The sequence below is a fragment of the Micromesistius poutassou genome, assembly GCF_964030765.1.
Source record: "Micromesistius poutassou genome assembly, chromosome: 13".
In the NCBI taxonomy this organism is placed as follows: Eukaryota; Metazoa; Chordata; class Actinopteri; order Gadiformes; family Gadidae; genus Micromesistius; species Micromesistius poutassou.
Window position 1 is genome coordinate 8,227,123 of NC_140283.1, and position 15,108 is coordinate 8,242,230.

The following is a 15,108-nucleotide window of genomic DNA, read 5'->3' on the forward strand; positions in this document are numbered from 1 at the left end:
CTGACAAAACAAAGTGATAAACTAAACAGATTACAAAACCTAAGGTTGTCTGGTTTTATGTGAAGAGTTCCCATGCCGATGTTACGCACGGCTCTTTGTCAATAACACACAGCAGCGCAAATGTATGAGAACTGTCTACAGGCCTACACTCACAAGTGTGATTTACGTCACCTGTTTATCCTTCAACTGCCTGATAAAATGTGATTTGAGTTCATTCTCCACCCTTACTGCCCCTCCATTAACGGATGGTTATCTCCTCCTCTGACAATAAATCAACCATTTGTGTTGAGGAGTCACAACAGTACAGACAGGAACCCGGTAGTTAAATGCCAGTGGATTGTGGTAATGACAGAGCGAGTCTAACTCTGTGTGTAGCTGTTGTTTAAATGATTTGAACTGGGGTTTTCATTCGTTTGACATATTGTCTCCGTTGGGAATTCCTGTTCCAGGATGGGTTCGGTGGGTACGTGTTGCCCGTTCAGCAGATGGTGTGCCATCAGTGTGGTTTTAGCCACGGTCTCCGTGACAACCATTGTCACTTTGTGGACCCTTACCCTCACTGGCATTGAAGTTTCTACTCCTCCATGGACCAGGTAATATTTTGATCGAAGCTTTAGTTCCTACGGAATTCCTCTCATCCCATTTGTTGAATCAGTAACATTCACCGGAAGAACATGTATATGGGGCGCTAGGTTGAATTCTCTATTTTTAGACACTAGCCTGAGAATTATTTGATATAATTTCCAGAAATGAGATATGCTCAAAATATTTCAAAAGAAAATGCATTGATTGAAATTGGGAATGTAGCATGAGCAGCAAACACATGCCATGGGTCATAAGGGATCACGTGTGATTTGATATTCATGATGGCGAATCACACCATGTTGGATATGGATGGCTGAATGAACTGCTATTGTGACAAAAGTCATATGATGACTATTTATTACTTTTATTACTATTACTATTATAACTCTTATCACCCTTTAGTCCATGCTGTGCCTGCTGCCAAGTCAGCGTTTGTGTATTTGATGTCCAAAGTGCATTTCTTCTGCAGCTTCAGTTGCAGGGGTTCAGTTTTTGAAGGGGGGGGGTTGCTCGACCAGATGTCTGACAGATGTCACACACAGAGAAGTTCTCAAACGCTGAGGGCTTTATACAGTTGTATTTAGTCTCCAATTTTATTTTAAGCTCCAAAGAAATAGCCGAGATGCGAACCTGAGCTCATGAGTGCAAGTTCTACGTGTGATTTTTGTGTTTCGCTTTTTTTCGGTACGTATATTTTACAAATGATATTGCCTGGTCCTCAGCCACCGTCTGCCCACCACGCTGAAGCCCCTCCAGTACAATGTGACCCTGTGGCCCCGCCTCACCCCGGACCCCAATGGCCTCTATCTGTTTACAGGTGAGAAGGAGGCGGGGCTAACAATAACGTATCATAACACAGTTTGGGTTGCTAACAGTGCGCCCATCCAGTTTTTGGACGTATGGGTGGGTTTATTTTAAAATGCAGATGACACAAATAAGGATAGGGTGTTTTTTTAAAATAAGGCAGAGTTAAAATTAGTTTGGCCCACCTTAGATCCTTAAATTACCCATGCAGTCACTGCCTGATCCTGAGGGGGTTGTTAAAGTTGCCCTCTCTGCCCTCTCTCTCTCTCTCTCTCTCTCTCTCTCTCTCTCTCTCTCTCTCTCTCTCTCTCTCTCTCTCTCTCTCTCTCTCTCTCTCTCTCTCTCTCTCTCTCTCTCTCTCTCTCTCTCTCTCTCTCTCCATCTTGCCTACCAGGTAACTCCACGGTGGAGTTTGAGTGTGTGGAAGAGACGGATCTCATTCTGATCCACTCCAACAGGCTCAACTACACCGTTCCGGAGAACAAACACCTCGGCGTAGTCAGTGCTCCAGGTATAGCCTACACACCACCCACCATCGCTTTTGTTGTCCGACTGTTGACAGATCCATGTCACCAATGGGTGACATGGATCTACTCCCCAATGGCGTTGAGGAGTATAGATCCTAAAAATCAGTAGTTCCTAAAAATTGCATTTCCATGCACCATCTTTCAGGAGGGAGGAGAGCAGAGGTCTTTCTCCTCTTGGCCATCTCTCTCTCTCTCTCTCTCTCTCTCTCTCTCTCTCTCTCTCTCTCTCTCTCTCTCTCTCTCTCTCTCCCACCCTGACCTGTGACCCCCTACCCCAGATGGCGTGTTTGCTCCGGGGGTCAGGTCGTCCTGGCTGGAGGGTTCCACTCAGTACCTGGTTCTGCAGCTGTACAGTAAGCTGGTCAGGGGACAGAGGTACCGGCTGTACACAGCGTTCACCGGGGAGCTGGCAGACGACCTGGCCGGCTTCTACAGGAGCGAATACCTTGAGGACGGGGTGAAAAAGTAATTTTATTCTTTTATCTTTCATAATGGTTATTCAAACACTGTGGCTGTAAGTCTTGTCTATCTCTTGGCTCATTTCTATATTCTCAGTTTCTCTTTAACATGTTGACCTAATCTTTCCAAGAGTGTTTTATTCCCTCTTCTGATCGATGAGCAACACTCTCATGACACGTTCCCTTTGGTGTAAAACCAATATTTATTACCCATGAAATAAGGAAGTTATTTCACCATAGCAAATTATTGGGTCATATATCTGGTTGGTGGTTCAATAAAATAATGTATCTGAATGTGTGATTTATTGGGATAGCTCTGTGTCTGCTGTTTTCCTCATACTCATACTTTGTTCATTCCAATTTGATGAATTGTTTGATATAGAAAACATTTCTCCATTGTTTTGTCCATTCTCAGAATTGTCGCCACCTCTCAAATGCATCCAACTCACGCAAGAAAGACGTTCCCTTGCTTTGATGAGCCTGCCATGAAAGCAGTCTTCCACATCACTCTCATCCACCCACGCGGGACCACAGCACTCTCAAACGGCTTTGAGACAAGTGGGTCGGATCAACAAGTGCTTCCCACAGAACCCCAATGATTTCCAATAATATCTCCCTGGTTTCCAATGTGGTGGTTGTTGACGTTTGTTATCCAACCATGAAGCATTTGAAAATCACCAGGGTTTTAACAGTCCAATCATTTAAGTATTCATTTGAAAAATTAGTGTAGAGAGAGGAAATGTGGTCCCAAGACTGAGACACACTGATACAACAGTGTTAGGCCTAATTGTAGTTTGCATTTTATCAATAGTAGTGGTGGATGAGGTGGGATATACCGCAAGAAATAAATATTGAACCACCTGGATATACAGTTATACGATGATACATTAAGGCCTCACACAATGGTTTTACGGCACCCTGTTCAGAAATCACCGACACCAGAATCAATGAAGTAGATGTGACCCGCACCACGTTTGAACCCACCGAAATCATGTCTTCCTACCTGCTGGCACTGGTCGTGTGCGACTACTCCAACCTGACGGCTCAGCAAGGAGACACGCTGGTAAACAGGAGGCAATCTGTCCTCTACCTTTAACATCCAGCTCATCTGTTTCATTTTCTTTGTTACTGTGCTGTTACGTCGAACATCGAACATCCATTATCAAAATTCACATTTCATATTTTTGCAGATCCGCATCTGGGCACGTAGGGGGGCCATAGAGGAGGGACATGGAGACTATGCTCTAAATTTAACCGGTCCAATACTTGACTTTTTCCAAGAGTACTACAACATTACCTACCCACTTTCCAAGTCAGGTAAGCCCACCTGTGCCTCATGTCCTCACGAAAGCTTTTGTTAACCCTAACCCTTTGTTATGCTAGCTAGTTGAGCCGATAAGACACACATTATTTCTCATGCCACTGTCATCCGTCAGCCAAAAGTTCAATATTTTGTTGCCTAGGTTGCAATCCTTTCTTTAATTGATTGAACTCATATCCAATAAACATTTGTTTTGCCAATGTGATCCGTCCAGTGTATCGACACAGTCCAATAGTGAATGCACAGTATCTAGCCCCAGAGTATTTGCATGATGGCACATAACATTCAGGATGTGTCAGGTGTATTTCCTCTTATAAGATGGACTGAAACTTTGCATCACAGATCAGATAGCCCTCCCAGACTTTTACTTCGGTGCGATGGAGAATTGGGGCCTGGTGACGTACAGAGAGTCCAACCTGCTGTATGATCCCTTAACCTCATCCAACCGCAACAGAGAGACCACTGCCACCATCATCGCCCATGAACTGGCCCACATGGTGAGGCCATCTTTCCAGCCTTCCACCTGTTTGTTATTTCTTATGTCAATGAAAAAAAAAACATTGATCGATATCAAATAGATCAAAAAGAAACACTCATAATAACCATGATTTGGAACAGTGGTTTGGAAACCTGGTGACTCTGAAGTGGTGGAATGAGGTCTGGCTCAACGAGGGCTTTGCGTCCTACGTCTCTTACCTGGGCGCAGACAAGGCAGAACCCTCCTGGAGAGTGGTGAGTCTGAACTCTCTCTCTCTCTCTCTCTCTCTCTCTCTCTCTCTCTCTCTCTCTCTCTCTCTCAATTAAATTACATGAAAACATTTTTTTAATGCCAAAGCAGGTAAAAAATTTGTCCAAAAGAAAAACTAGGAATTGGGTAAAAAATATTAAAAGTCAACAACAAGAAAGATATCAAAAAGTAGAATGTTTAATACTAAATATATAAAGAGTAGAGCACAGTATATAAAAAAAACTCTCTCTCTCTCTCTCTCTCTCTCTCTCTCTCTCTCTCTCTCTCTGTCTGAATGTCTGCTTGTTGCTCACCCAAAACAAACAACAAACAAGCAGACTCTGGAAATAAATTCCCCTCTGATATATACATCTATCGTGTTGAGTATTTCATGTATTTTATTGGTTTTGTGTCAAATAGAAGAAAATGTTTGGGGAGAACACGTTTCCCTAGACTAGGCTGTAATTATACCATTGATGCCTCCGGGAAACATATTGCGCCACAAAATCAATGTTCTTTATAGCATACCTCTCATAGCATAACCCTTAGCAAATGTACATTTGTATTAGCACTATTCAACGCAATGTTAGCATAATTGAGTTAGCCTACAGTAAAACATAGTATCTAACAGGTGGGATAGTATCTCTATCCCACCTGTTTGAACTACCTGAGGCAATCACTACTATAGAGGGAATCACACACATCACTGCTTCCTTGAGAGACTCAAGGAGGCAGTGATGTGTGAAAGGACAGGTGTTGCATGGGTGGTAAATATAGATGAAATGAGGTTGGTGTGAAAGGATAATCAGCAGCAATCGATCCTAAACTCTCTCTCTCTCTCTCTCTCTCTCTCTCTCTCTCTCTCTCTCTCTCTCTCTCTCTCTCTTCTCTCTCTCTCTGACTTCCCCATCCCAGAAAGACTTGATAGTTCTGGATGACATCCACAGGGTGTTTGCCGTCGATGCCCTGGCCTCCTCCCACCCTCTGTCCTCTCCTGAGGACAGCATTGTCCTCCCCCACCAGATCGGAGAACAGTTCGACGCCATCTCCTACAGCAAGGTCCACACACCCACATATCATATTAGGCTAGGGCCATTTCCTGACTTGGTAAAACATGAAGAAATATACACAATCTCACATATACAATTATTGCATAATCATGTTTCAAGTTTCTAAAACATTAAAAGTCTGCTTTGAACTTTTATTAAATACTTTTATGTTACCATTACTGTTTTTCGGCTGAATAGCACTTTGATTATGCAATCTAAGACTTTTATATTCAGTTTATATTCAGCTGAAAGTCGATCCCCCCCCTGGTCTGTTTTGTTTCTCCATCAAACTTCCTCTTCACCCACTCCCTCCATGGTTCTCCTTCTTCCACCTCTTTGTCCTCAGGGTGCCGCGGTGCTGAGGATGTTGTCAGACATGCTCTCAGAGAAGGTGTTTGTCCAGGGACTCAACGTACGTGTTTAACTATTCATGTGCTCTTGTCTGTCTGCCTGCTCTGTTTCTGCAGAGATCATTAAGGTCCATCATACTCCTAAAGTATCATTGCTTGTTTTGTTATCAGAGCTACCTGAATCACTTTGCCTACGGCAACACAGTAGGGACAGACTTGTGGGAGCATCTTCAAAAGGTAAGAACTTTCAAAGCACACGTGAAGCTCTACCGCTGCTTGTGTTATGGGTGTGCTCCGCGGCGGCATGTGGCTGAGGAGGTAGAGAGTGTTGCCTGGTAATGGGAAGGTTTGCTAGTTCGATCCCCGGCTCCTCCTAGCTGACTGTCGAGGTGTCCCTGAGCAAGACACCTTACCCTAACTGCTCCTGACGAGCTGGCTGTCACAATGCTCTCACACATGTCAGAGCTGCATTGTGACTGCTGTGGTTGACAGGCGGTGGAGCTCAACGGAGTGGTCCTACCGGGTACGGTCCAAGACATCATGAATCGCTGGGTGCTCCAGATGGGCTTCCCCGTGGTTACCGTGGACACCACCACGGGTAAAGTTTCCCAGGAGCACTTTCTGCTAAGCCCAGCTCCCAACCTGACATCTCCATTTAAGTACGCAGCCACCCCCCCTCACCTTTAATAAGTATATTGTTACGTTGCCTGTTTGCTCATTCCCTTGTTCGTCAATAAGTTTGTTTGTTTTCCTTCCTTCCTTCCTTCATTTCTATGTAACACTTGCTTGTCCCTCGCGCGACAAATAAAGTGTGATCTTATCTTCCTTCTTCATCACTTCATTATACTTACTTTTCCTTTATATTAATTCCCCTGCTAAGGCTTATACTTGCTGTTTGAGTGAATGGCTGAATGAATCATGTTTTTCTCCCCAGCTATGAGTGGCTTATCCCCATCAGGTGGATGAAGTCAGATGGGCTGCAGAAAGACCTCTGTTGGTTAATGAACAACACAGGTATTAAACAAAATATATAGATTTTGTGTGTCACTGATCCAGGTACAATACATTTTGATTAAGTTGATGCTACTACTCCACATGATCTCAGACTGCTCCTCACTGCTTCACTGATGTATGATCTATGAACCACTTTATAATAGTTCATAACCTTCTCATCCTCTCAACTACAAAGCTCTCCTGATTGTGTTGTCTCTCTTTCTGTGTCAGAGATAAACATGGGCATGAAGACCACCGGTGACGAATGGGTCCTGGCCAACATCGACGTGACCGGTTACTACCGGGTCCACTATGACCGTGGAAACTGGGACAAGCTCATTGGTCAACTCAGAGCTGACCACCAGGTGTGTCGCCGTGGTGGGGAATTAGTTGCATTGGTTCATTGGTGCAGTTCAATACTAATTAGACATTTTATTGGGTTGTTGCAGGTGACTCATTTGTTTTAACTCTTTCTGTGTCCCTAGAATGATTGTAAAACCTTGAATGAACCTGTGTTTGTCAGGCTATTCCGCTGATCAACAGGGCCCAGCTGGTGGACGACGCCTTTAACCTGGCCAGGTACGACCGCTCTGCCTCACCAGGTTGGGCTACAATGACCCGTCCACACGGGCGAAAACGATCCGTTTTCCTTTGATGCGTTTCAGGAATATCTCTGTAAAGACGGATTCGTGCGAAAACGCATCGAGCTGTAGAAACGCTCTAGTACATATTCAAGGCGACTGTGTGGCTCTGGTTCTCCACAAAAAAGAAAGTGGAGTGCATCAAACCTGCGCGCATGAAGCCCATGCGCGCTGTATATAAACATACAGTCGAGGAGGAGAAAGCAGTTGTTAAACCTTTTAGATTGAGCAGAAATACTTTTTAATGTACAGTTAGGAATTCAATTTTCCAAGGGGCTGTATTTAAAGCTACAAAATAATACAAATAAAATTAATAAATAAAATCAACGCAACTCTAACGTCCCCAGCTGGTGGGGGGGCGATGACGTTTGCGTTTCAGGCATCCGCACAAATCCAAACACGAAATCGCATAGGTCCGTTTTTATCTGAATCCACCCTCGGAGGTGGTTTCAGAAAAGTGTGTTTTCGCACACCGGATCCGCCGGTTCCATCTGGACGGTCGGCCTAAACGCACAAGACTTGCGGTTTCACCAAAATATCGTCTCCGTGTGGACACTTAATTATTTTCCAACCATTTTACATTTTTTTAAATGGTATGCATGTTTACATTGTTTACTCCATTTAGGCCTACTCCAATCCCTTCACTTGATTTCAGCCATTTAACATTTCTTTACGTCTTAAACTATGTGGCTTTACTAAAACATATTTTCAACCTCACTTTGCACTAAAGCACTCAGCGCATTTTCTGCAGGAAATGCATTTTCTAGTTATACATTTATTATAAATTGCACAATAATCTCAAACTATGCATTTGAAAACATGTATGTACATCAAACATATCTGCAATAAGAATACAACAAACATAGTCTAAAATAAATATTATTTGTATTTGCTGTGCTTGTTTTTCTTCAAAAAGCATTCTGATTCTGTCTTCGACTCGGTCCATCTGCAGCAGTCTATTTGAATGGTTTAAACAATGTGACTCATTCTCTCTATAGAGCCGACATAGTGCCGAGCACCCAGGCCCTACAGACCACTGTCTATCTGTCTGCAGAGAGAGACTACATCCCCTGGCAGTCAGCACTGGATAATATGCAATACTACTACCTCATGTTGGACCGCACTGATGTCTACGGGCCTATGCAGGTAGCACAATAACTGTGTGTGTCTGTAAGTGTGTGACCTGCATCACAATTGTGCCTTCATGAGTAGTGTTACATAACCTCCATTTGATTTTCACTCCCAGGACTACATGAGGAGTCTGGTTACTCCCCTCTACCTGCACTTCAATGCAACATCAGGATGGACAAATGTCCCAGAGGGACACACAGATCAGTGAGTGTGTGTGTGTGTGTGTGTGTGTGTGTGTGTGTGTGTGTGTGTGTGTGTGTGTGTGTGTGTGTGTGTGTGTGTGTGTGTGTGTGTGTGTGTGTGTGTGTGTGTGACTGAGTGAGAAAGTGTGTGAATGTGTGTGAAAGTGCAACACTGACCTGACAACCACTCCTCCTTCCTATGTCTGGTCCCATCTCAGGTACAACCAGGTGAATGCTGTCAGCCTGGCCTGCAGTACTGGACTCAAGGAATGCCAAAATCTGACCACCAGTTTGTTCAGACAGTGGATGGACAATGCTACTCACAATACGTCAGTAGACTACTCCCTCTGTCTGTCTGTCTGTCTGTCTGTCTGTCTGTCTGTCCTTCTCCAAATCTTGCATGTATTGTGTGTGAAGAATGCATTCAAGTCATTACAGGAAGGCCAAACCCTGCCCCCTACCCACTTGGCACTGGGGACACATTTTCTCCTTTGATAGGCTGGGCTATAGCATTGGTCAGGATTAGTCTCTTGCATTAGCAGCTCCCGCTCACAACAATACGATTTAGGGGGGTGTTGTCAGAAAATCAGATTTGATTTGACTGTACTACATCCCCTCTCATCTGAAATAAGTTGTTTAAGGGTTTGCTATGGTTTTCCTTTGACAGAACTCACGGTTTGTGATAAAATGATTTGTATATTGAGTCATTCCATTGCTTGTCCTTATTCCCCCAGGATCCATCCCAACCTGCGCTTGGTGGTGTACTGCAGCGCCGTGGCAGCAGGGGGTGCTGCGGAGTGGGAGTTTGGCTGGGACCAGTTCAAACATGCCACCCTCGCCAGCGATGCCAGCAAACTCTTGTCAGCCTTAACCTGCACCAAGAACAAGACGCTGCTGGAGAGGTGTGTGTGTGTGTGTGTGTGTGTGTGTGTGTGTGTGTGTGTGTGTGTGTGTGTGTGTGTGTGTGTGTGTGTGTGTGTGTGTGTGTGTGTGTGTGTGTGTGTGTGTGTGTGTGTGTGCGCGCGCTCGTGCTTGTGTGTGGGCGAGCATGCGGTAGTCTGTGTATGTCACACCTCAACAGGTATAAGAAGAGGGTGGTTCTGTGTGGTGTTCCTGCAGGTTTCTGTCGTACACCCTGCTGCCGGCTATGATCCGTAAGCAGGATGCCACCTCCGTCATCACCTCCATTGCCGGCAACAGAGAGGGCCAGGACCTGGCCTGGGGCTTTGTGAGGGACAACTGGAACTACCTCTACACCCAGTAAGGATGGATCCTGGTTGGTCCCGGGTGTTTTCCTCTCGAGACAGAACTCCTGGAACCGGGTCTTCCAAACCGTCCTTCTTGGCGAGGTTTCAGGGGTTTAAAGGCGAGAGAGGGGGGCAGGGCTTCAGAAAGAGAGCTGCTCATTTCCATTACTTATTTGAGATATTGCCTTGTCAAATTCTTTGTCAAAATTTTTTTGTTCTTCTTGTCATGTTCTCATTCTTCTCACTGGGGGGACTGGCATGCACATGCTGATGTGTTTTGGTTGAACGGAAAAACGATCAAAAAACATGACCTCATCTCAGTCTACCTAGTAATGGTGTTCACTCATGACCAATCCCTTCCGATGGTCACGTTGTTAACTCCTGTTAGTTACTTCCCCTGCTTGTGTTTGAGTAAAATCGTTTTTTCCATTGCATCAGATACGGTGTGGGCTCCTTCAACTTTGCTGCTCTGATCAGTGGAGTCACCACGAGGTTCTCCACTGTGGATGAACTGCAGCAGGTTGGTCACGCAGACACACCTTCCCCTCAGTTCCTCTCTGGGCTGTGTCCTCTAAATCCTTGTTAATGTCATCTCTCTCTCTCTCTCTCTCTCTCTCTCTCTCTCTCTCTCTCTCTCTCTCTCTCTCTCTCTCTCTCTCTCTCTCTCTCTCTCTCTCCCTCTCTCTCCAGCTCGTAGAGTTTAAGCAGAAGCATTCGGCTACTGGATTCGGGTCAGCAGAGCTGGCCTTGGAGCAGGCGTTGGAGAGGACTAAAGCTAACATACTCTGGCTACAGCAGAATGAACAGGATGTCCTCCAGTGGTTCAGCAACCAGACACTAGCCCATTAACACCACCACCACCGCACACAGTCTGAGAGAGAGAGAGAGAGAGAGAGAGAGAGAGAGAGAGAGAGAGAGAGAGAGAGAGAGAGAGAGAGAGAGAGAGAGAGAGAGAGAGAGAGAGAGAGAGAGAGAGAGAGAGAGAGAGAGAGAGAGAGAGAGATCAATCATCCATTGATTATGAATCATTTTGGTGTTAGAGGTTATGAAAATGCCTCAATAAATAACACATTTAACACTATTTAAAAACGGCCACTCAAGACCAAAGTGATGCTGTATCCTATTAACATAAACCGGTACAAATTGTGATACCATCTCTACCGATTGTATTAAAGCCTTCATTGACATTTGTGTTAACTTCATAATTGTTTTTAATTCAATAACATTTGAAATTAATATGTATTTAGTTTCAAAAGAGGTAGCCTGTGTTTTTAAAAGCTGATCAAATGTGGGAAATAGAGACAGTCCATTGAGACAACACAGGACTACAGCAGGGTTAGAATTCCTCTATCTTGGTTGTAGTTTCTCTCACTTTCTTCTTCCCTGTAAATAATATATTGTATTGTTCAAGAAGAAGATGATCTTATGTGATTCGTACAGGTATTGTGACTTTTGTGTAGTTGTGTGGAGAGTCTCATGGTCTGACTGTCACTGTTGTATGAGGAGATAAGATTTAGTGCAATATCAAAACGTAACACTGCCGTGTTCTTTTTAATCAGTTTTATTTTCACAGCCACAGATACATACATGAACCAAATACCAAAAAGTAAACCTTTGACACAAAACAGATTTCATTCTTCTCCACAAATGAAACAACCCAAAACAACAACACAATTCTTAAATACAAAATATAAAAAAAGAACCAAATATGGCTTTTTGTTTCTCTTAACTTTACAGTGATGCCTGAACAAAGGTCCAAACCAATGAAAATAAACAGAAAAAAGCAAATAGATACATATATACCAAAATACACATTGAATTGATCAGCCATTTTACTGTTGCTTTGACCAGCACTGTAGTGGTCGATTAAAAACACTGAGAAGCAGACAAAACCAACTGATTATTCACACATTGAAGAGACGCTTATGGGGTTGATACTGACGTCTTTTTCTTTTCTTTGCCATAACAAAATATCAACATGCACTCTCATATGATTCTTGAATCATTAATATGTCCATTTTGGTCTCTGTCGTGTTGCTTGTGCATTAGCAGGAGGTGAGAGGGGAAGAGTGCAGTGAAGACAAGAGTCCCTTAAACCCTGTTAAGCTACATGGTCAACAAACACACGCAATTATCCAGAAGAAATTCAGTGGAGGAAAAGTAGCGGTAACTAATAGCCCCGGACAGAGACATAATTTGTGTTTCCAGTGTTTTATGTATTTATCTTTTTCAAGTGTAGCTGTGATTAACATTCAACACTGGTGCTTATAAATCGCCGGAGAGTGCGCCAATATCGGTTTTTCCCCGTTTTAAGGAAATTGCTGATAAGCATAATCCTGACAGGATTCATAAACACCTTCCTCCCCTTGTCATTCCAGATCAGATTTAGCCCAGTAGAGGAGATAAGAGACACAGAGACATTTGCATTGTTCCAACTGTAACTAAATCATTAATGAATAATGGTTAGTGGAAGCAGACAAGCCACAAAGCTATGTTTCCTTTCCTTCTGTCATACAGTTCAACACAGAGTAACATTACTCAGGGACAGGTTTCACCCCCAAAAAAACAAACAAAGAAATTCATCAATAAATACATACAGAATTTTAGCCTCCACAGATTTAATCCCAGCAAAGTGAGGCCAGTCCAGTGAGTGGCAGTAATGTGAAAGCAGGAAAACATTTCTTTCAGTTGCTCAAATGGTCTGGTCTGGTTACACCGGCAGAGAACTGCAGTGATGGAGGTCCTAATTAAAACCCACTGTTTCCACACAGAGTTTCGATAGAGCCACCAGCAGAAGTGTTTATGTTGATACAAGGGTACACCAGGATATTGCAACGGCTGAGCATGAAAAAACACAACACTTCTTCCATGCGTCAAAAGATAATCTTTAGTTATATTTAATTAACATATGAGCCAAAAGAGTTTGGTCAATTTCCTTAAAGTTATTTTTATATTCTTCACTCTCTGGACGTTTTTCATCGATAGAAAACCCTCCAAAATACACTCTCTACAATCTTCTAACTCTATACTTTCTGGTCCAACCTAATTAAATGTCTGTGTAAACAACAGGTTGATTGCATTGCTTATCAGGTACAAACACTGTTTGTTCCATCCTTATACAGACCAGCGATGTCACAGTTGCTGTCTTACGATAACAACAACAGACTAATAATGATAAGCTGCTTTGTTTTTGAGCTTCTTAAGGCATTGGCCAAATTTATCGTTGTTTGTTTTATTTATCCAAATATTTACAGTGTTTAGAGCCTGTTGATCAGTCTGATTCATTCACTCGCCCGCAAGGTCAGATGTCTGCAAAAATAAGGTCAGAAACCATCTTGTTGAGTTTCAACACATGAGGATGTTATAAAAACTATCACAAGCATATACATAAGATACAATTAGACGTAAGGAATCCACTCCCTGGTTTTGTTATGAAGCCACATGTTAATCACATCACAAACATGCAGTCGGTCGGATGGAAACGTAGTCTCATGTTGTTTATTGATTTCTTGAATTCTTTGAAGAAAAGGAATCCTTTTATATATATATATATATATATATATATATATATATATATATATATAATCTTCATATCTCTGTTAATATCAGGACTCAACGCACGTCTTTCATTGAACAGATATACAGCAGGCATGGACTTGAGTGTGATAGTTCAAAGAAAAGAAAAGGGGGAACAATAGACATGCAAACACAAACAATCACGCTGTTGCGATTGTCACTTCTCTCTGTCACTGTTTTGAGCTATTTATCATTGAAGACATGGAGGGCCAATTTTACTGACAGTACAAAAAGAGAGAGGGATTTGTAAGCAAAGCCAAATAAAGTTTTTGATAATGCGACAGGTGAACCATAACTAGCACGGAGGGCTTGACATGGGCTCAAATAGTCAACATAAACACTTGTGCAAAGTTAAAGCTGAATGGAATGACTCAAATTAGAGATATTAGTTATTCATTCAAATGCTTAGCCCCATTACTAACCATATTACTCAAAACCACAGCATAACCTACTTCAGACAAAAACAGACAAAGACAATATAGATATATGATAAACCATGTTTCAGTCATACTTTAAATTAAATAATGGACATTCAATGTGGGAATATTAAAAAAATATATTATAATAATTGAGAATGGTGCACACAACCCAAGTGAATTGTAAATGAAAATAAGTGACCACTTTTAATACACTAGCTCCTCTCCTACCCATTTCTAACATATCAAATTAAATTTAGGTGATCTAAATTTCCATTCCATCATGTAAACCATAGTCCCAATATTGAGCTCATTGTATTCAAGCCCGCACTAAAATTAGTCTAAAACCCATTAACTCCATGATGACATGTAGTCAGAAATTGAAACATGAAGTCATCCAGGCTAGAATAGTCTCTCCATAACATCATGTCACTATCAACATTCTATCACTTTGTCATATAGTCTCTTTCATCCTCCATTGAAGTTGCAATGGGATCAGGGTGGGCTCATTGTTATCAAACCTCAACCTCAGGGATATGGCTTCTTGGTCTTAATGAGGACACAAAATGAATACATCATGAAATAATCATTTATTTAAATTTATATTCTTCTGTATTAATAGTGCCATGAATCTACTCTCTTCCTCATTTTTCCTGCCGCTATCAATATCCTCTTTCATGATTTCCGTTCTCATTGAATTAGTATATCTTATTAAACTTTCAGTGTTTTTCATCACTTCTACAGACTCTAGTAACTGCTGAATCGCACACGAATGTTTCCAACTCAACAGACTTTATGAAATATCATATAGCAAACCCAGCTAAAGTTTCCTGTTTTTGATTGCCACAACTGATCGCACCACAATGGGATAATACCATCAAATCAAATCAGCAGTTTTCGATCCTTATATGTTTTAGTTTTATTTGTTCTTTTTTGTGGGGGAGGGGGTGTTAAATTTGAAGCTTGCATCCCTTGGGCTCTCTCCCTCTCCCTCCTCTCTCTAGACACGGAACACACACCACCAACCTGTGGCTCCCTCTTCTGTTCTGATGCAATCCAAGCCTCCCCCCCCGCCACGCCCCTAACTCCACCGTGTTTTTC

General features: G+C 42.6%; 1 protein-coding gene across 1 annotated transcript; it reads left to right on the forward strand.

Annotated features, from left to right (window-relative positions):
• The first annotated feature begins 312 nt into the window (after positions 1–312).
• On the forward strand, positions 313–11,662 carry LOC311357047 (aminopeptidase N-like). Its single transcript, XM_084476919.1, has 23 exons — positions 313–593; positions 1,308–1,402; positions 1,784–1,900; positions 2,195–2,381; positions 2,790–2,932; positions 3,301–3,437; positions 3,565–3,691; positions 4,038–4,192; positions 4,314–4,427; positions 5,338–5,481; positions 5,818–5,883; positions 5,993–6,058; positions 6,314–6,480; positions 6,756–6,835; positions 7,046–7,179; positions 7,338–7,393; positions 8,454–8,601; positions 8,702–8,790; positions 8,987–9,097; positions 9,503–9,670; positions 9,888–10,028; positions 10,454–10,535; positions 10,706–11,662. The coding sequence occupies exons 1-23, from the start codon at positions 451–453 to the stop codon at positions 10,862–10,864; spliced, it is 2,829 nt and encodes a 942-aa protein (XP_084333045.1). The 5' UTR covers positions 313–450; the 3' UTR covers positions 10,865–11,662.
• The last annotated feature ends 3,446 nt before the right edge of the window (positions 11,663–15,108 follow it).